This window comes from Corylus avellana, chromosome ca7, assembly GCF_901000735.1.
Source record: "Corylus avellana chromosome ca7, CavTom2PMs-1.0".
Lineage (NCBI taxonomy): Eukaryota > Viridiplantae > Streptophyta > Magnoliopsida > Fagales > Betulaceae > Corylus > Corylus avellana.
In genome coordinates, this window is record NC_081547.1 from 19,862,192 (window position 1) to 19,884,086 (window position 21,895).

General features: G+C 36.6%; 1 protein-coding gene across 1 annotated transcript; it reads right to left on the reverse strand.

The window, feature by feature from the left end:
- Positions 1 to 3,613: 3,613 nt before the first annotated feature.
- Positions 3,614 to 13,509, reverse strand: LOC132186184 (pleiotropic drug resistance protein 1-like). The gene is made up of 24 exons (XM_059600028.1): positions 13,181 to 13,509; positions 12,771 to 12,891; positions 12,577 to 12,665; positions 12,288 to 12,372; positions 12,045 to 12,204; positions 11,820 to 11,896; positions 11,419 to 11,472; positions 11,227 to 11,317; positions 10,768 to 11,069; positions 10,165 to 10,446; positions 9,741 to 10,057; positions 9,491 to 9,654; positions 9,183 to 9,286; positions 8,938 to 9,094; positions 8,725 to 8,850; positions 8,528 to 8,628; positions 7,843 to 8,175; positions 7,223 to 7,513; positions 6,885 to 6,968; positions 6,667 to 6,797; positions 6,320 to 6,547; positions 6,053 to 6,224; positions 4,035 to 4,289; positions 3,614 to 3,950 (listed from the first exon to the last, which is right to left on the reverse strand). Exons 1-24 carry the CDS (start codon positions 13,507 to 13,509, stop codon positions 3,693 to 3,695), a joined length of 4,311 nt encoding a protein of 1,436 aa, XP_059456011.1. The 3' UTR covers positions 3,614 to 3,692.
- Between the last annotated feature and the right edge of the window lie 8,386 nt (positions 13,510 to 21,895).

Consider the following 21,895-nt stretch of genomic DNA (forward strand, 5'->3'; position numbering starts at 1 on the left):
CCGCAATTAAAGGACACAAATTTGGACGAATCCTATTCCGATTTCAGACTTCTATTTTGACTGGGAGACAGACCTCCGAATTATCTAAGTTTACTTGGGCTTCTAGGACTTCCCTAAGCTTATAAATAGACTTCTTTGCATTCAAGAAAATATACACAATCCCAGAGAGCAAAATTCTTTTGTTTAGTTTTTCTTTAGGTTTAGGTTTAGGTTTAGGTTTAGATTTTATTTTTATGTGGAGCTAAATTCCCAACTAAGGTTGGGGATGAAGCCTCACCGATGAAGAACAACATCACTTTTATGTAAGTTTTTATTATTCTGATTTTATTGGGTTTTATATTTTAATTGTTTTACTTCTAATCAATTGTATGGAGTGATTCTTGGATATCTCTTGTGATTCAAGGATACATGTGATGATTTGAGATAATTTCATATGATTGATTGCTTTGCTTTTAACTCATAAAAATTGGATATCCCTTGTGATTTGTTCTACGGATACATCTGGTGTTTCAATTGAATTTGGATTCTTTTTGTGATTTGGTCAATGAATGGATACATGGGATGGTTTTGATTAATTCTTTGAAGCATAGTAAAACATATCTATGATTTAATTTGTGAGAACTTCGGATTAATATTGATGAACATAAAGTATGTTGTTATGATTTGGTGAGTGTGAATTCCCAAACCTTAGTACCTTTATCCTTAGATTTACTTATTTTATTTAGTTTATGTTTATCCTTTAATTTTCAAAACTCAAAAATCAAAACCCTTTTGGAACTAGATTAGGATTTAATTAGTTTAGATATAAATTGCTCTTTCAAAAATACAATTCTCTGTGGGATCGACCTCGCACTTGCAATCCATTAAACTACAATTGATTCGTGCACTTGCGAGTTAAATAAATTTGCACAACAACCCCCTCTACATTTTCTTCTAAGAATGAAAGATTCATCGAATACTTCTTTTGGGACTTGGAGGGCCTTTCAAGAAGGAGAACCTCTTTTGTATTCACTCTCCTTGCATGAGCCTTCCTTGCTGAGTTGGACTCTCCTATCATATCTTGATTTTGAGAATTCTGGTGATCATCTTAATCTCTTCTCGGCTCGGTATCCTGTCTTCTCCTCACATCCCGTCCTCTTTTGACATGGTCATTGTTGGCTTCCAGCCGTAGAGACTCCTAAGGGTTTCTACCCCTATCCCTCTCGTCGGCTAGGAACCTCACCAATTTGCTAAGATACGTAATCCTTTTGGTTGCTACGTCTCTGTAAAGGAGTTCTTATCTTGGTCGCCATCTAAAGTGAGGATCCCTCCTGATCTCCATGAATACCTCGGTAATGCTGGTATTCTGTGGAGTCAGTCTCTGGCCCTGCTGGTTCCACCTGCTTTCCCGAAGTCCTAAGGCTTTTCTCCTCCTTCCTCTTCTTCCCAGAGCTCTCCGATACTATCTAGCTGCTGCTGGCCTCACCTTGGTCCCCCTCTGCTTTGGACTTCATTAAAGCCCCAATGGTTTCCACCTAGTTGATGAACTCCTCGACTTTGTTTATAAACTGCCAAAAAGTTACCAAAGTTGGTCTCCGAGCTAGCTCGGCCATCAAAGGCCCTTCAGTTCTGATCCCGTTCATCAAAGCTGACAGGACTATCTCTTCATTTGGGCTTTCTACAGTTAGCTTCTCTTGGTTGAACCTCAACATGTAGTCCTTCAAGGAGTCATTCTTCCCCTGCACAAGGGATAGCAAATAGGCAGGGTTTTTCTTCCTCTTTCGGATTGCTAGAAATTGGCTTAAGAACTGGCGTCTGAGGGAATCAAAGCTATTCAGAGACTTGGGAGCCATCTTCCCGAACCACTCCTTGGCAACTCCCTTCAATGTCAAAGGGAAGGCTCGGCACACGATCTCATCAGGGGTGTCATGGAGAATTAGGTGAACTCGGAAGCTCTCCATATGGTCAGCAGGATCCCCGCTCCAATCATACTTGTCCACTCGAGGAACTTTGAACTTGTGAGGGAGAGGATACCTTATTACCCAATCTGTGAATGGCATATTGGTATTGTGCATCAGATCCTGGGATAACGAACGATCCTCTCCATTCTTCTTCAGAAGAGCCATCTTTGCGTACTTCTTTAAATCATTGACCTCCTTGTCAACACTAGTCTCCTGACGCCTCTCATGACGCGATATGCCGTGGTGAGGTCTTTCGTGATGAGATTCTTCATGGTGCGATCTCTCATGGTGAGATTCTTCATGACGAGCTTTCTCAAGATAAGATCCTCCTTGAACTGTCGTGTCATGGGAGCCATGAACAGAGCTCTCGCTATCGTGGTGATGTACAGGTCGTTTCTTTCTGAGTCTCTTTTCACACCTTTCTCCACGCTCTCGGTCATCTCGGTTCTCTCTAGCAGGGAGTCAGGAAATGAGGTCTTCATTCTGCTTCTTCATGGCTTCCATGGACTTGGACATACATGTCAAGAAATCTTCCTTGGTGGCGATCCGAGCATTGGGATTGTTGGACGTTCCAAGAGCTCCAGCTTGAACATTGCCATCGGGATTTGAGTGTGTAGTCAGCATGTCAGATTGTGAATGGTAAGAACTGAAAATTGAAGTCCCACAGACGGCGCCAAACTATTGATGACAGCTTTTCGAGGAGTGACATGGCACAATATCTGAGGAGTGGCACGATGTCTGAGGAGTCGTTGGGCTACAAAGAATAACAAACAAGAAGATAAGAGCTGCAGGGGTGTGCCGGCAGGGGATAGCTCCGATGCCTAAGCCAGTAGTTGATTTAAGAGGGAGAGAGTAATTAAACAATGAGAGCTTGTGAGAGAATTGTGATTACCAAATAATGAATTGGAGCTTCCCTTTTATGGGCATCAGGTAGTAGTTGTCTCCCCGGAATAATCGGCCCCACGTTCTCGACGATCCACGTGTCCATGTTGGCGAAGTGGATCGTGGGTTGTGGGTTACTCCATGATCATGAGATCGTGGAGTGTGTTAGTGGGTGGCTCGGCCACGCTTGTGTTGGACGTGGGTGCCCAAGTAAACCTCGGGTGCACGTGTATTGATTTGGCACTGACAATTGTGCCATGTCCTGGTGAACGTGGGTGCTATGGTGAATCCCACGTTTGAGTACTGAAAGTGGGCTTTCTCTAATAGCTGAATGACCATTGTACCCTCGGTCAAAGACCGTCATGCCCTCAGTCGGTTGACCATGCATCGGGCTGGGCCGATTAAGTCTCGGCCTGGGCCTGGTCTTAACGGGCTTGTACATTGGACTGGCTTAGAGGCATGTTGGGCCTCGTGTGGCCAATCCATAACCCAACAACCTTCAATCTTTAGATTCTCATTACTATCATTTGTTGTCAAAATAATTCTAGTTGTGTCCGGCATCGGTAAAAGAAATCATTGTTTGAGGGGGGAGAGTGAGAGGACACAAATATCCAATTTTCATTTTGAAGGGAAAAGGTTAGAAAAGCATTGTTAAAATGTTTTTGAGACGATGATGACAAGTTAGACAACTAGCTGTAATGCAACACTGATATGGTGATATATTAAAGAATCCCTCTACATTGTTGAAATATCAATAATAATCAAGTGTCATATGATACATACAAGTTATAAATGAAATACAAAGAACTCGACAAATTTTTTTCTTTCCATATATACTCACCATCCTATTCAAATGATCAAAACAAATTTCTATCGTTTTTGGAAATTGAAGACTTTAATGGACACAGCAAAGATAAATGCAAAGAGTAATGTGAACCCAACAACGGCAGCCGCAGCCACCCCCACGAATTCATGTTTGAAACCAAAATATTCTCTCACAAATTCTTCAACTGTTTGACCAGTTTCAAGTTTGTTCTTCTTATCTCCAAATTCTGATGCAGTCATCCCATACAAAGTCCAAGCTATTGGACATACCCAAGAGTACCATCTCCACCAAATAGGGATCCTCTGCATAAGGAAAGTGGTTAGTCATATTGACAGAAGAAAATAGGGTATATTACAATTGAAAGAATTCGAGGAGGAGAAACTTACAGGCCGTGGGATTATGAATCCTGAAAAGAGGTTCCATATTCCATAAAATGCAGAAGCAATTACGGAAGCAATGTGGTGGTTTGGTGTCACGCCAACAGCCATCATGCCATAGAAGGTGAAGTACAGTAGTGAAAAATACATGAAAAATAGATACCAGAAGAATTTGGCAGCAGTCCATTCAAATCCAATCATTGCATATACTACGACACCATAGGAAACAGCTTGTACAAAAACATATGGGAGCTCAATCACAACCTGCAACAAAAGATTTATTGTGCACGGAACAAAAATTCAGGATCGCAAAGAAGCAGAAAAGAACATTATAGAAAACAAATCAATCACACACGACACCAAGATTTAAGTGGTTCGGATTAGCAGACCTTCATCCACTGGCAGAGACAATTCAGGAGAAATTTACTAACGAAAGATGGAGTACAAGGATAGAAGGAGAAAACCACTCAAAATTCAAAGCCGCAATACACCCAAATCTCACTCCCATACAAAAGAAAAAAATAACAAAGGAGAGAAAAACTAATACAAGAAAAAACTCTTGTTTTTCCTAAGTACCTTACAACACAAACACATGAGAAAACTAAGTGAGGTGACACAAGTTTCTTTATTATTCTGCTACTCTTTGATGTTGCCGTGGCTTACACATGTTTTCTCCAAGTTTACAAGCTGGCCGAGTAGGTTCTTTTATAGGAGCACTAAGTCAGTGCGTGAGAAGTCTAAAATTGGCTGGGAGTAGGGCAATACTCCAAGTTCAAGAAGGAGTAAAACACCAAGCCAACTAGGAGTTCAAACAAATCCCAATTGAAGTAAGAAACAAAGAACCAGCTGGGCCCACTTCTAACTTGTGAAATACAAGTCACACCACAACAATCTCTACCTTGACTTGAATTTCATCAAGTCCTCATACAAATCTCCTCATAACGTCTCCTCCAACACCCTGAAGGGTAATCACAAGCTATAAACAACAATCAAGTGCAAGCAACTCTTGAACTTGAGAACTAGAACTAGCTTAGCCAACATATACACTAGATTTTCCTCAGAGACAATTTTCTTCAATGTAATATCTCCTCGTGTCACAACCAGATGGCCAGCATAATCTGAATTGGCATACCCAATGACACTAGGCTAGATACTATTGTCACTATCAAAGACCAAACCAACATTTGTAGCACCCCGTAGATAATGGAGTATCCATTTCACGGCCGACCAGTGAACCTTACCAGGACTAACAACACTGACTACATGTAAAACATTTGGACGAATGTGCACCATAACATACATGAAGCTCCCAAACGCACGAGAGTAAGGTACATGCGACATGAAATGCTCATCTTCCTCACTCTACTGTGTTAACCCTATTGATAGTTTGAAATTCTCTGAAGGAGACACATCTGCTGAATAAGTGAGATGACACAAGTTTCTTTGTTATTGTGCTACTCTTTGATGTTGTGGTGGCTTACACAGGTTTTCTACAAGTTTACAAGCTGGCCGAGTAGGTTCTTTTATAGGAGCATTAAGTCGGTGAGTGAGAAGTCTAAAATTGGGTGGGAGTAGGACAATACTCCAAGTACAAGGAGTAAAACACAAAGCCGACTAGAAGTTCAAACAAATCCCAATTGAAGTAAGAAACAAAGAACCAGCTGGGCCACGTCTGACTTGTGAAATACAAGCCACACAATAACAAGATTAAATTGCATAGTATGGGTAAAGTTTTATGTGACATTAATTAGTTTTTTCTTTTTTTTCTTTTTTTTTTCTGTTTTTTTTAAACGTGAAACCTCTTTAAAGTAGGGCGCTTCAGAACCACCTCTCTAGAGAAAAACCAAAACCCTGGATACCTACAATCTCAAGCAAACCACGGGTATCTCCTGAGTCCAAACTCAAACACAAGACCTCGATGTATGACACTAGTGAGGCTTCCATTCGAGCTGCCCGTGCGGGACAAGTGACATACAAAAGTTATTGATCTTACTACACATGAACAATATCTTAAAAATAGTGTTTACCTGTGCAAAGGCATATGGCAAGGCTGAATACATCCCAGCTGCTCTTTCTCTATAGAAGACTGTTCGTTCAACAGCCACTACTGGCTGCACTGAGTTAGAGTTTTTGACACCAATAAAGAGAACAGCAGCATACATGGAACCCATAGCATTGAACACATCTTGTTCCTTTGTCCTGTAATTATCAATGTTGAGAATTAATTAAACAGCTCAGACTTTACAACAATTTGCTCATTTATATCTCAGCTTAGTTCCCCAGCTGTAACTTACGTTTTGGAGCCAAGGTTCCAGAACATTGTCCCGAACATCAGGGCTATGATCATCGTGAAGAGAAACCTTACAGCAGTGTATAGTGGGTTGCGCCAATATGACCAGTGTTGTTTCCATAAGCAAGTCATGAATTGGGAGAAATATGACTGTGAGTATTGACTAGGGAAGTAGAGGTCCTTTGATCCAAGAACAGGGCTGCTCAATTCTCTAACAAGGGCTTTGTTTCTCCTGGGATATATATATATATATGTGTGTGTGTGTATGCAATTCATGAGTATATTGGCAAAAAAGTACATTACTATGAGAAAGATATTCTAGTACTTTTGGGTGGATATAATTAGAGTTACCTGTACAACTCTGAATTTCTGTATTCATTAGCAAAATCAATCCCCAAAGCTGATTCACGTGCTGGAGAAGTAACTTCCAGCATCCAAGTAGCTGGATTGTAACCATCTTGAATTTCACTAGCTCCAATTCCCTTTGTAAAAACAGAGTAAATGCATCAGCAAACCTTACAGAAAGATAAAGATCAAAGTATGCATCTGCTGACATTCTGCACAAATACCTCAAAATACTTGATTAAATGGCTGGAATGACGACCCAAGGGCCCTACATATATCTCTTGCCCCCCTTGCTTCATTAGGAATAACTGCAATGTCATGTTAAATATTTCACATTCATATACAGAAGTGACCATACACAAAAGTTTCAAACTGGTGTAGGATGGCAACCCCAAATTTTGAGGTTGCAATGGAAGTATAAAAGGAAATATTTTTCTTTTTTATTTCTTAACCACTCGTCTACAACCTCGCTCGAACAGAGTTTGCAGACGAGTATATCTGCTTGCAAAATTAGCCCAGGCAGACATCACAAACTGTGTTGATTTATTAGTATTAGTCAAACCTCATCAAAAGCTTCAAATATGTCGATGCTTGGCTGGTGGATGGTGCACACAACTGTTCTTCCAGTGTCGACAGTGTTCCTAACAGTTCTCATAACAATAGCAGCAGCTCTAGCATCCAGCCCTGAAGTTGGTTCATCCATGAAAATTATGGCGGGGTTGGCAACCAGCTCTACTGCAATGGTTAACCTCTTGCGTTGCTCGGTTGAGAGACCATTCACGCCAGGCAACCCAACTAATGATTGCCTCAGTGGTTTTAGCTCCACAAGCTCCATAACTTCCTCAATGAACATCTGCAAAAACATTTTTCCTTTTTAAAAATCAGCAATAGTAAATATTCAGGCTGCTTGTGGTTGACTCAAACTCTTTAGCAGAAACTTCATTTAACTCATGTAGTATAGGCGGTTTTGCAATCATGGACTCTATGTTTAAAAGGGGTTGAAACGTCACATTATGATTGCGAAACCGCCTATACTTCAGGAAGTAAGAGTGAAGTTTTCCAACTTTTTATCATGGAGAGATCCTTAAATGGTAAAGAAAGCTTTAAAAGATAGTTTTAAATACAAGTTAATAAAAACTTGAAACTCCAAGGCTGAAACAATTTCGAGTTTTAGATACCAACCTTCCTTGTTTCAGAATCGACCTCAGCAGACAAACGGAGCCATGCTGAATAGAGCAATGACTCATAGACAGTAACATGAGGAGAGTGGATGTCGTTTTGCTCACAATATCCAGAAACTCGAGCAAACGTTTCTTGCTTCTTTGGGTACCCAGAAATTGTGATTTTCCCGTCAATATATCCACTAGTTTTCCTACCGGCCAGCACATCCATTAGAGTTGTTTTACCAGCACCACTGACACCCATCAGAGCTGTGAGAACTCCTGGCCTGAAAGCACCACTCACACCCTTTAAGAGCACCAATTTATCCTCAGTAACACCTTTATTCTTCATTTCCTGCACGATTGTTTCAAACAAATAGGTCGCATGGCTTTGGACTCCATAAATTTGAAAACTTTAAACAAGGGGCTTTTCATTTTCAAGCGTTAAAATATTAATTATATGATTAAATTTATTCATTCTTATTAGCTTAATCTTTTTGGATAAGTAGCTACTTAACATAGTATCATAATTAGAGACTTAGAGTTTAAACTCTGATTCTATCATTCAACTCCTATTTCAGTTAAATATCTCATGTGTTAGACTTCACTTATTAAATGAGAGTTTTAATCGACACAAGAATTTGATTAAATTTATTATTTTCTATAAATTTAAACTTTTATAATAAGTGACAATTTAACAAAGATACCTGTGGCATGTCAACTGAGTACGTAATTTCATCAAAGGTAAGGGTATGCTGCTCAAATGGAAGAACCATTCCTCTTTCCCTCCTAATTTCATTTCCACTCTCTGCAGCCCGGAAACATTAAATTAACTTGAAAAGAAATAACATAAATTTAAAACAAAATAACTCACACCCACATAAACAAACACGCATTGTATCACCTATGTTGTTTGTTCCGTGACTTGAACTATTTCCTCGTGGTGGCGATCCAATGGATTTGCCAGATCTGTCATCACATCCCTTACTTTGAGGGTCTTCTGATTTAATAGCCTCTGGCTTCCCCAATGCTGCACAATTGTTTTTACAGTATTAATTACTAGCTATAACGTTTGTATATGTATATATATCAAAGTGTATAGAGTGGAGATACTCACGATTGAAAAAAGTGAGAGCCAGAGCGAAGCTAGCATTGAGAAGTAATATATATCCAACTAATGCTCCTACGCCTATCCAATACCAATATGCCTGAGAGAAGAATCCACGAGACTTCAAAACTTCAACCCCCAGAGATTCGGTTGAGTCTGGCAGAACCTTTAACAGAAAAACATTCTCAAATATCAGACAATTATAAGAGACAACCGAAATAAGTGTACATGCAGCAACCAATTCAAGAAATTACTTGTTTCCAACTCTTCCCAAGGAACTCGTTGATTACTAAAGCATTCTGCCCATACATCATCGGTGAAATCCAGAAACCCCATATCCACCATTTCCTTATGTTCTCTGTGGCAGTAAGCAACAAAGCAATAAGCATCACATAAGGTACCGATCTGATTATACTAATTAGTAGATTGCTATACGACTACTATATAACTAATATTTTGTTTATATTAGTTATATGACAGTTGTGTAATAGTCTACTAAATAACATTTCTAATGGTAGAAAAGTCACTTTTGATTGGTATATGAACCAATTAAATTATATACCTCTTGACAAGACAAAGCCACCTAAAGCGAAAAGCATGACCAATGCAAATGACCCAAATGTGTTGGCAACAATCAGGTTCCCCCTGCCAGTTACAGCAATAAAGCGGAATAATGCAGAAGCCATCTGATTTACAAGGAAGAGCACAAGGTACTGCCTAAACAACCTGCAATTAATACTTGCATAACATTAGCAAACATATCAAAAGTAATGAGATTTTTAATTTTTTTTTCATCTTAATTTATCTTTTACCTTCCAACATTTGGGTCAAATCCAATGACATAGTAGGTGATGAAAACCCAGATGGCAACTTCTAGACACGACATAGGGATCTTGATGATCCATGTAGGGAGAGAGTAAGCCCATGGAGGATAGAACATGAGCTTCCTTTGCTTGAAGAAAACTGGAAGCTTTGCAACGGTCATGGAAATCTCAGCTGTGCCATTAAACATGAGAATAACGACACTATAGAACAAAGCGCCAGTATAGACTCTTCCATCAGTTGTTGAATCGCGGTGCATCTCAGTGCGTAGGAAAAGTGTCATCGCAATCAGTGCCATTATTGTAAGCTAAAAGCACAAAATAGAAATATAGTAATATCCAATCAAATTCATGAATAATGAAATTTAATGTAAAAAAGAAAGAAACAAGGTGAACATAATTCTAAAATATTTACTTGGGTGAGCTTGAAAATGTAGACAAATGAATTCCTCTTCATAAGCAAGAATTCTCTTGACAAGCAAGCTTTCAACAGCTCCTCCTTTCTGACACCGTATTTTCTAGTTGTCAAAGCAGCAGGGTGGCTCTCAGCCTTGTTGAATGGAGTTTCGAGTTCTTCTCTAAGCTTCCGTCCCACATGGAATGATTGGAATGCCTCAGCAAATTCCTTAACGGTAACAAAAGAGTAAAGCTCATTTTTTCGAGCCCAATACTGCTCCTGATCTTTCCTTGATGTCACCTATCACAATTTAGTTGTACATGAATTCCTACATGAGATTCTAAACGTCTTGCTCGTCTTCTTGGAAGATAATAATTACTAAGGAAAACTTTACTTACCCTCAATGTTTGGCTACTTTTACGATCTTACTTTTAAATTTTAAAAAATTGTAAGGTCGGGTTTGTTAGGAAATTAATTATATTTTCTAAGACCATGAGATGCGAAAAATAAGAACGTAGAATAATAAAAATAAACAATAACACACGACACAGAGTTTTTTGCTAATTACTAATAGCATATGAACAAGCAAAAAGCTATATAAATATATATATTTAAACTTACTTCTTGCAGGAAATCAGCCACTCCTTTCCTCTCAGGACATTTAAAGCCCATAAAATCAAAGAATTCTAGGACTTGTTCCCGGGGACCTTGGTACACAATCTGACCATCAGAGAGAAGAATAATGTCATCAAAAAGATTGTAAGTCTCCGGTGCCGGCTGGAGGAGGGAGATGACGACAGTTCCGTTGAGAATGTGAACATATTGTTTGATTGAATTCACGATCTGAAAAGTTGTCGAGCTATCCAAACCAGTAGATATTTCATCCATCAGTAGCACCTTAGATGGTCCGACCAACATCTCACCTATATATATATATATAATTTAATAATGTTGGCGATTATTTGTACAATTGTAGAGAGAATTAACTCATAAAGAAAATAATAAATAAATAATAATAATAATAATAATAATAATAAGAATATAGTTTTTATATGTAGTTTGGAATAGACATTAAGTTACCTGTTGTAACACGCTTCCTTTGTCCTCCAGATATACCACGCAAAATTTGACTCCCTACCAAGGTATCTGCGCACGCATCCAATCCCAAAAGCTGCAAAGTTGATGGACGATAAGTCATAAACTATATCTTGGTAATGGTCCCGAAACTCTTTTCATAACTATATATGCAATTAACAAATTTATGTGATTTACCTTTATAATATAATCTGTCACCACGCTTGACTCCTCTCCTTCTGTCGCTACTGCCTAAATTGACAATTACAATAATTTAATCATGTTTAGAAAAATTAAAATATAAAAAACCTGAGAGTAGAATGAAGCATCTCTCATAATTAATAAGTACTTTTAAGTGCTATAAAATCTCCTAACGAAATCCCAACGGGTTGACTCAAGTAGTAAGTTATTTGACAATGGTATTTCATGAAGTATCAGGTTTAAGGTCCAATCTTTTTGAATGCAAATAATATCTTGAAACCGCACTTGCGAGTGAACGTTCAAACTTTATCTTACCGGTGTAAAGGAGGTGTGGCAAAACACAGGATACCCCCCTTTATATTAAAAGAAATCTCAAGTGACAATAAATTTCAACTTACTTTCATGTAGATATCAATATCAGGATCAGGCCGAATATTGGCGTCTTTCTCTCTTCTTGCTAGCTCCGCTAGCATCTCTTTAATGCCACAAAAAGGAGTAAAGAAAAAAAAAATAAGGTCAGACTTAAATCACATAAACAACCTGCAATTAATACTTAAATCACACACACATATTAATATATATATTAAAAGAGGAGGTAAAGAAAGGGAATCCTGTAAACTAACCATAACGTGGTCCGACCCCTTGACACCTTGCAGAAAAGGCCAAGGTTTCCCTCACAGTCATTTCAGCAATATGGAGGTCATGTTGACTGACGTAGGCTGCAGTTCTCTGGGGAACAAACTCTTGCATTCCATGGCCATTATAACTTACATTCCCAGAGAACTGGACAAGAATTTTGACTTCCATGTATTAGAAATAAAGCCAGAAAGTAGAATATTATTCAATGCTACAAAGTTTGTATATACCTTGAGGTCGGGATCAAGCTCTCCAGCCAAAGCCAACAAGAGTGTGGTCTTTCCCGAACTTGGAGGACCCAAAAGCAATGTCATTCTATGTAAAACATGTCAACCAGGTCAGAAATTAATAATAGAAGTTCTAATCCGAATTTTAAAGTCAAAGATTGTCAGAGCAGAGATTTGATCTCGAACCGGGCTCTACAATTCACTTCTCATTTCAGTTAAATATTTAATGTATGATTTTTATCGACTTAAAGTGATAACGGATGATTTAACGGAACAAAGACTGCTTTTTCACCTGCTAGGCTTGATGACTCCGCTAACATCTTGAAGGATAGATAATTGTTTCTTTCTACTTGGAAGAATATGAAGATAATTCAAGAAACCCTTTAAAATCAAAAAAAAAAAAAAAGCAAGTTCTTTAAAATGAAAAATATCAAAGTATTTGTATAATATTAACAAATGTAATTGTACATATCTACACATTGTTACCTCCAGTATGTTAACAGAGAAATTTAAGAATGTAGACAAAGCCCTGCTTCCAACATGAACCTCTGCCGCAACATTCAAATGCTCAAACCGGACTTCAATTGTAGGAAGAGAAATTCCAACTCTGAGAAGTTCAAAGAAAAACTTTAACTCAAAATTCATAGAAAACATAAGTCTCACCAAAAAAAAAACTTTGATGAACAGAATTGACTATTTATAATTCGTTATAAACTTAAACTTTTAGGATAAGTAGTCATTTAATATTAATATCAAAGTAATGGTCTTGAATTTCAAACATTTTTTCCATCGTTCATATGGGAGGAAAAGTGTTACAATATAATTTTAATGATTAAATACATCACTTTTCATGAACTTAAACTTTTAAAATAATTAATAATTTAACAGAAAGTTACCTGTCGATGCGGTGTTTTAGCTTCAACAAGAATTTCTCGTGATCCTCTTCTGGGACCTTCACCAACCTCTCCATCAAAGATTTCCTTTCCTTAAGCCCAAGATGATGCACATCCACTTCGGTGGCATCTCCCTGCGGTGTAGTCAATAAACCTCTGTTCAAACGATTGTATGTAGGAAGCTTCTGAAGCGCAGCCCATTTGAGAGCTTCTTCGTCGTCTTCTTCCCGTGAAGATCTCGAGAAGACTTCCATGGCATTGTTCCTCCATGCGGACGGGGAACCGCCTAGTCGAAAACTACTGCCGGCGTTATATATATCACCGCTTTCCATTGTACAAAAGATTGTTCCCCTGTGTTGAACAACTTTGTTGTGTGCGTATTTATAGAAAGGCTTTTGAAGCGTCAATTTTTTTTTGACTTTTCCATGTTCTTTGCATCCTACAATTTGGTGGTATTTTCTCAAATTATAAAAAATAAAATAAAAAAAATGTCTCAGGGTGGTGGTTGCAGACAGATATTACTGTTTTAAGGAACTTTGGAAGTTCTGGTCAAATTTTGCTATACAAAAAATAAAAAGAACTGAAAACTTGAGTTTGAAAACGATGAAAATGTCTTGTTTAGAGTTCTGTCTCTGCACGTGTGTTAAAGACGTGGAAAGAGCTGTATTAATGGAATACGTAAGGTCGCCAACTGGTCATTAATTATAACACTTCATCTAGCCTTCACGTGTTTTATGAATTAATACAAGAATAATACTTCAAAATTTTAGGATAATATATAATTAAGTCCCAATTATCACTCATTAATTTATCGATTTTGCCTCCAAATCATCGTGACATTTGGATACATCAAATAACGTACTTTCGACAAAAAAGCTCATCCATTACTATTAGAGGTTAAAATGTATGTAGAATATCAGTAATTCTATTCATATACATTTCTATATCACAATTTCCTAAAATTTATGTCGCGTGGTCTTTCAAACTAAAAAATTTAATTTTTATATACAAACTAAATATTATGAGGGACCACGCCACATAGGCTTTGAGAAATAGGGGAAGAAATACCAGAATTGCCCCCTGATATGTTTTTTTTGTTTAAAAATAAATTAAAGCTTACTTAAAAAATAAAATAAAATATAAAAAAAAAATGAACAATTGGGATTTCAGAGGGTGAAATTTTAGGGAGTAATAGTAAGGGCAAGTATATTTTTTCTGAAACTTTATAATGAACTATAAATTTTTCTTTGATTGACGTGATCAAAATTAAGACTAGGGTGGGTATAGGGACATTTGTAAGATTATATCTGAAGATTAATAATGTTTTTTTTTCTATTTCGTTTCATTTTCTATTAAAAAATTAAAATTCATTTTAATAACGAAACGAAAGTTACGAAATAGATAACGATAACGGACATTTTCTCTACCTTAATTAAACATCATCAATGATATCACCTAAATACCATCCTCTGCCGTGAGATGTTACTCACTCTTTCCGCAAACGTCATCGATGACATCAACATTCACGGGACAAGTGTGTGATAAAAAAGTGACCACTTCGGAGAGAAGTGAATATGCACTATGCAGTCATCGATGACGTCCCCAATTGTAAGAGAGAAGATGCAAATCATGCATTCTCACATGTATGCGTGTGTTTAATATTAGGAAAAAAAAATTTAGATACTAAACAATCCATTTTGAACGTGAAAGCATCTAGTTTATAGCTAAAATTTATTCTCAGAAATCTTAAGATTATAAATGAGACACGTGTCTCACTAATAAAAAATAAAATAAAATAAAATATTATTTAGGATAAAAAAAATAATAAACAAAATAATAAAAAAATAATAGGGTGGTTGACCACCCAATTTTGGCCACAGGGGGTGGCTGGCTACCCTCATTTTTGCCCTAGGGGTGGCTGGCCTCTAGGGTGGCCGAACGACCCCATGTGCCATGTGGGTGGCTCGGCCACCCCCAAAGTCAAACCTATAAATTTTTTTTTTTTTTTTTTTTCGCTGACCAAAGTTAAGGGTTGTGGGTGGCTCGGTCTTGGGGTGGTGGGCCATTTAGTTCCTGGATTGTGGCGAACCACTCCCATAGGCTCAAGCCACCCCTGTTTTTATTTATTTATTTTCTAAATTTTAAATAATATATTTTTATTTTTTTATTAGTGGAATACGTGTCCCATTTGTAGCCTTGAGATTTTTTTCTCAGAAATCCTAGCCATAAACTGTAAACTCTTTAGTCTATTTTGGACTATAGAGTATCCGCTTCTTAAGATCAGTCCTCGTGGTTTATTTAATTTGCAATTAGCTTCCTATGGTATTAAAATGAACACAAAGATTTATGAGTTATGTCAAAAAAATAATTTACTCTCTATAGTTAAATTTCGTCAACTAACTTAATAGATTTTGATAGTTGTGACTGTGACATATCAGACCGAATAAAATTATGATACATTTTATATTTAAATCTTTGTCACACTAAGAGAATTGATTAAATTGGTGGACATAATTTGATTGTAGAGACTAAATCACTTTATTGGCAATTTTCCCTTAATATTATATCATGTTTGAGTTCATTTTGATACAATAGACACCTAATTGCAAATCAGGTAAACCACATGAACTGATTTCGCAATTTTCCCTTAATATTATATCATGTTTGATTTTTTTTTTTTTCTTTTAAAAAAAAGAAGCCAATGAGGGGCCGAGCATGCTATCTACTTTATATGGCGCATGATCATATATTGTAGTACACACCTTTTAGGAAATTTTCCCTTAATATTATATCATGTTTGAGTTCATTTTGATACAATAGACATTTAATTGCAAATCAGGTAAATCACATGAACTGATTTTGCAATTTTCCCTTAATATTATATCATGTTAGATTTTTTTTTTTTTTTTTTTTTAAGAAAAAAGAAGCCATGCCGAGCAGACTATCTACTTTATATGGCGCATGATCATATATCGTAGTACACACCTTTTAGGAACCCATGACAAAGGAGACGTAGATAGAGCTGACAATTTTTAACACGACTTGTCAACTCGACATAAAATTAGAGGATTAGCTGTATTAATGGAATACGTATGGTGTCCGATTGGTAATTATAACACTTTATCTTGCCTTCATATGTTTTATAAATTAATACAAGAATAATATTTTAAAATTTTAGGAGAATATATAATTAAGTTTCTTGAATTATCACTCATTAATTTATCAATTATTCAATTGTGCCTCCAAATTATCAAGTGTGATATTTAAATACATCAAATTATGTAATTATAACAAAAAAACTCATCCATCACTGTTAGAGGTTAAAATTAATGTAAAGTATGAGTAATTCTATTCTACACCCTTCCGTATCACCATCTCCTAAAATTTATGTCGCATGGCATCATCTTCTAAACTAAAAAATTAATTTTTACAAACTAAATATTATGAGAGACCAGGCCATATGTATATAGGCTTTGAGAAATAGGGGATAGAAGGTGATATACAAACATTACTCAAAAAATAGCCATGGCGAAACTCTTCCCAAAATACTCAAATTGTGACCCTTGGTATACCGAAAGTGCCCCTTAATAATTGTTTTTTGGTTAAATACAATATTTCTCATGTGGTTTAACCACTTTTTTTTTTTTTTTTGGCCCCCTTGATTTTGTTTTGTATCACAATTGGTACCTCGATTATGGATAAAGACGAAAGTGATGCCTCTGTCAAACTTTCGTCCAAAAATTGACATAAATCCATGTCAGCACCCATATAAAATTCGATATGTGTCCATATACCTAATTAAAAAAAAAAAAATTAATTTAAAAATTTAAAAATTAAATTAAATAATTTTTTTTTTTTAAAAAAAAAAAGGCCACTGTTTTAGGAAAAAGGGTGAAAACTCCATTTGGCAAAATAGGTGGTAGCCCTCCCATTTTCTCTTAAGGGTGGCCGACCACCAGCGTTTAGAGTTCTTGTGAGCAAGCCGCGTGGCCCCTTGAGTGTCACCAGTTCGCGAGAAATAGGGGTTGCCAATTAAAACCATCCCCCAAGGTTGTTGGGGTGACTCGACCACTCCTGTTTGGCTTGGGGTGGCCAAAGACACTCCCGTTTGGCCTAGGGTGGTTTCGACCACCCCAAAGGCCAATGAAAAATAAAAAAAAAAAAATGGTTGGTCCTTGGGGTGGTTCTGTCACCCCCATGCTAAAGCCACCCCATGGGGGTGGCCGGCCACCCCTTAAGGCAAAATTGGGTGGCTTCCGGCCACCCCTTTTCCAAATATATATATATATATATTTTTTTTCTTAATTATATGGATACGTGTCGAGTTTTTAAAGGGCACTAACATGAATTTCCGTCAGATTTTGGATGGAAGTTAGACAGATGTATCATCTCTATCTTTATGAATAACTAAGGTACCACATGTGATAAAATATAAAACTCAGTGAGAAAAAAATAAAGTTGTTAAACCACAAGGGTAGAAGGTATTTAATTTTTTTAAAAAAAAAAAAAAAAAAAACTGAAGAATTGGGATTTTAGAGGATGAAATTTTAGGGAGTAATAGTTGGGGCTTAAGTATATATATATATATATATGATGGACTATAAATTTTTCTTTGATTGAGGTGAAAATTTAGACTAGGGTGTATATGGACATTTACAAGATTACATCTGAAGATTACTAATGTTTTTTTCTATTTCCTTTTCATTTGTTTTTTTATTAAAAACTTATAATTCATTTTAATAACGAGACGAAAATAACGAAATCGATAACGATTACTTAAACATCATCGATGATATCACCTAAATACAATCGTATATGGTGAAGCGTTATGTTATCCACGTACGTACCATCCTCTGCCGTGAGATGTTTCTCACTCTCACTGCAAATGTCATCGATGATATCATCACAGCATTCACGAGACAAAGCGAGTCAAAAATGTGATCACTTCGGAGAGAAGTGGACATGCACTATGCAGTCATCGATGACGTCACCAAGTAAGAGAGAATGTGCAATCTCCCTGTACACACGTGTTTACTTAATATCGTATCATGTTGAGTTGTATTTTCTATTCAAGAAAGGTAAGCGGGCCATTTAGTATTTATTGAACTCGATTATAATAGCATATTTTTGTTGGGAATTGAGAACAAAGAAGAAGATTTACTTAAGGTTGATAATTTTTCATAAACTTATAAACTCGCACAAAATTGAAGAATTAGAGTTTGACATACACAAGTTAACCAACTTGACCTGCTTGCAAAATCATATATGTTTTTATATAATAAATATATGTTGAAATGGGTTAAACGTTTCAAATAGGTTATGTTTGGATTGAAACAGGTTGTGTTGGGTTAGGTCAAACAAATTAAACAAGTCGTGTTTAAACCAAATAGGTCAACCCATTTGTGACCCGTTTATTAAATAGGTGAAGCAAGCTGTGTTGGGTCACTCGCGGATCATGTTTGCGTTTAACCATATCGGGTTAATAAATCAAGCGAGTCAACCTACAGGAACCCTGTTAACCCTGATTAAGCCAAAACTTGACACAATCTCATTAGGACATCAATGAGACTTAAGGTTGCTTACACTAATCAATCACAAGGATTTTTACTGCAGGAGTCGAACCCATATTCTAATTTTTACCTAATCATGTGGAGATTACCTTGAAGCCACTGAACCACCATCTTTGACGCTATATTATGTTGAGTTGTTTTAACAATTATAGATTAAGGGTTGGCCAGTGTTGTCAAGTGAACATTGTAAAATAATTATAAAATAAAAATGTAATTTCCTTAATGATATAAAAGAAATGTGTATAAAAGTTGTACATATAGGAAATATATAAATGATTTGTTTTTCTTAATATTGTTTTATTAGTTATAACATTCTCAACCATCTTATAAAAGATTTGTTCGACTCTGCTAAGAGGATGAAACAAATATAAAATTCTTTTATTAAAATGAAGACTAATTTGGACTTTTAGGTAAGAGTATTCCGATTGAGTTCTTCAAATAAAAGTTACATTTGAAAAGAAAATGAACTTTTTAAATTTTGGAGAGCTAATTTTAAAAGGGACTAACAATATATATATCTTCCTCTATTTTAATTAAATATTATTATTTTCTTATTTTTAAAATATTTTTCTATTCTTGGTAAATGAGGGAAAGAAGGAAAATGAATATATAAGCTTAAAAAAGTAAATAACTTTCATATTTTGGCACTTAGTATTTGGAGGGCTTTAATTTGGTAATCAAAGTTAAATTTGAAATAAAATAAAAAGCTTATTAAATGATTTTTTTGTGTGTTTTTTCAAATTTTTAAAGAAAAATCAAATTTAAAAAATTCAATAAGAATTATCCACTGAAAGCCAAATTTGTATTCTTCGCTCTTGGCAAGCAAAATGTGATGCGGAAAACGATCGACGAAGGAGGTTGGATACCTCGTCCACGTGTACGTACGTGTTAGTGACTTTCCATGAAGTTGGGAAATCTTGGATCGTCAAATAAACGCAAAGCAGCGTCAATTAAAAAGGTCAGGGGACCACTTGGTTGACTAGGGATGGATCACTTTTACAAAGAAATTGAGGGTTTAGGAGAGGCTAAAGTCTATTGAAGCTCCGAGAGAGAGAACCTCATGTATATTGGAATGGGCCCGTGAAGAGGCTTACAAGACTTATTTATATTAGGCCATGACCTAAGAGAATAGTGGACTACTGAAAATGAGCTCCCGACTAATTCCTATTGGGTCACCAATGTGACCCAAAAAAATGACCGACTATTAGAGTGGAAGCCCACGCTACCACTGGCCCAACAAACCGCCGACCGAAACACAGCTTACTTTAAGCACACCTTCGTAAGGATCCTATATAAAAAGCAATGTATAATAGAAATAGAGAAAAAAAAAAAAACACATTAAAGGATGACAGAATTCATGATAATTGCCTTATGAAACATACAACATAAATGATATTTAGCCTATATAAGGTCAGCAGGAGGCTAGACCTAGGTATGTTCGAATTGAGACCCCTTACAATTGAGGAGAAATTGAAGATTCTCCAATTGTTAATCGTGGCCCTTCATTTTAAATTTAATGGTCTATAAAATGCCAGCTGCTTTTGTATAACCAAGACATTAAATGCTAGTTTTTGTTTTACCAAAGTTTAAATGATTTTATAAACCATTGGATTTAAAATGAAGGGCCACGATTAGCAATTGGAAAGTCTCCAATTTCTCCCCAATTGGAGGGGATCTGGATCCGGTATGTTCTCATGCTTTAATCTTCATCTATCTCTTTCGTTTTCACTTATACACTTTGGGAATAACTTCAATTCGGTCAAGGCAAAAAGGGGTTTTTTTTGCCCACCACTCACAAGTTGACACCTCAACTTAGCACACAAATTCAAGATGAGAATAAAACAGCATATTATTCCTCCCACATTGACCTGCCACCCACCTCCGCCTGACACCGCTTTTGCTTTCACCCTTGTAGGGGTGGCGCATAGCCATCCATGAGGTGGCTTATCGCAGCAGCTCTCATACACTTTACTGACTTAATTAACATTGAAGGTGATGCCGCCCCCCTTCCCTTTCGCATCGTGCCACTCTAACTTTGGTGATCTTGCAAGGATCTCGGTTCGAGGACTAAGGGTGGCTAGGCACTAATTGATTTTATGCATCAACATTTGGCACCGTATGTGAAAACGACAACCATTTGCCCAGGAAGTTGTTTTTAAAGATAAAAGACTTATCATGGTGAAAACTTGATCTAGGAATACTCTACCCTCGTCGGCATATCCAACTCCCAGCAGCACCCTAGGCTCATGGCTCGAATGGGGTTGACAGTATCTCCTCCTTCTCTGTATTTCTACTCATCAATGGTAGATCTGCACCCTCTCGTGGTAGATCTGCACCTATCCATGACCATTTGTGGCAGATATGTGGTCGCCGACAACAGATCTAAATTTATCTTCGACAGATCTAAAAAAGATATGTTAACGCTTCAACCTTAGCTTCTTTTTGCACATACGCTTTGTCTCGTAATAAAACTCAATTTACAAACTTCTCTTACTTTATCTTCAGACGTGACCAACTTGCGTTGAGTATTGCTTCTCGAAAGTTATATGTGTAATACTGACTTTCAAGCAGGCGAATAGACGTTTTAAGGGAAAGAGCAACCCTGACATTGTTAGCTCATTTCTTTTCTGATGTAGGGTGAAATTCACAAGAAATTTTACTAAAAATGTCATATCTGAGATTAGAGCAATCTTGATGGCATTTAAAAGCTAATTCAAATATGTATAAAGTCATGTTTCGTGAGGTTTTGCTAATTGTTACACCCCGATCCAACAATAGTACATACAACATATTATTCTCCTTATAACAATTCTTCAAGTATTTTTATTTTAAAAAAAAGGGTTAAATATACTTTACCCTCAAAGTTTGAGCCAATTTTCAATTTCACCTCTAATATTTCAATTTTTACAATGCACCCCACTAAAGTTAAAAAAATTTTCAATGTTGTCCATCCGTTAATCATTTATGTTTTCTCTAATGGAAATAATGGAAACTACTAAATTTTCCCTACAATTTTTATTTTTTATTTTTTAAAAAAACTCAAAAAATAGAAAAATAAAAATAAAAAATATTGTGGGTGGCGCCTTTGGCCATTTTGGCCACCCCCCCTTGGCCATGGTAGTGGCCTAGCCACCCCCATTTGGCCGGA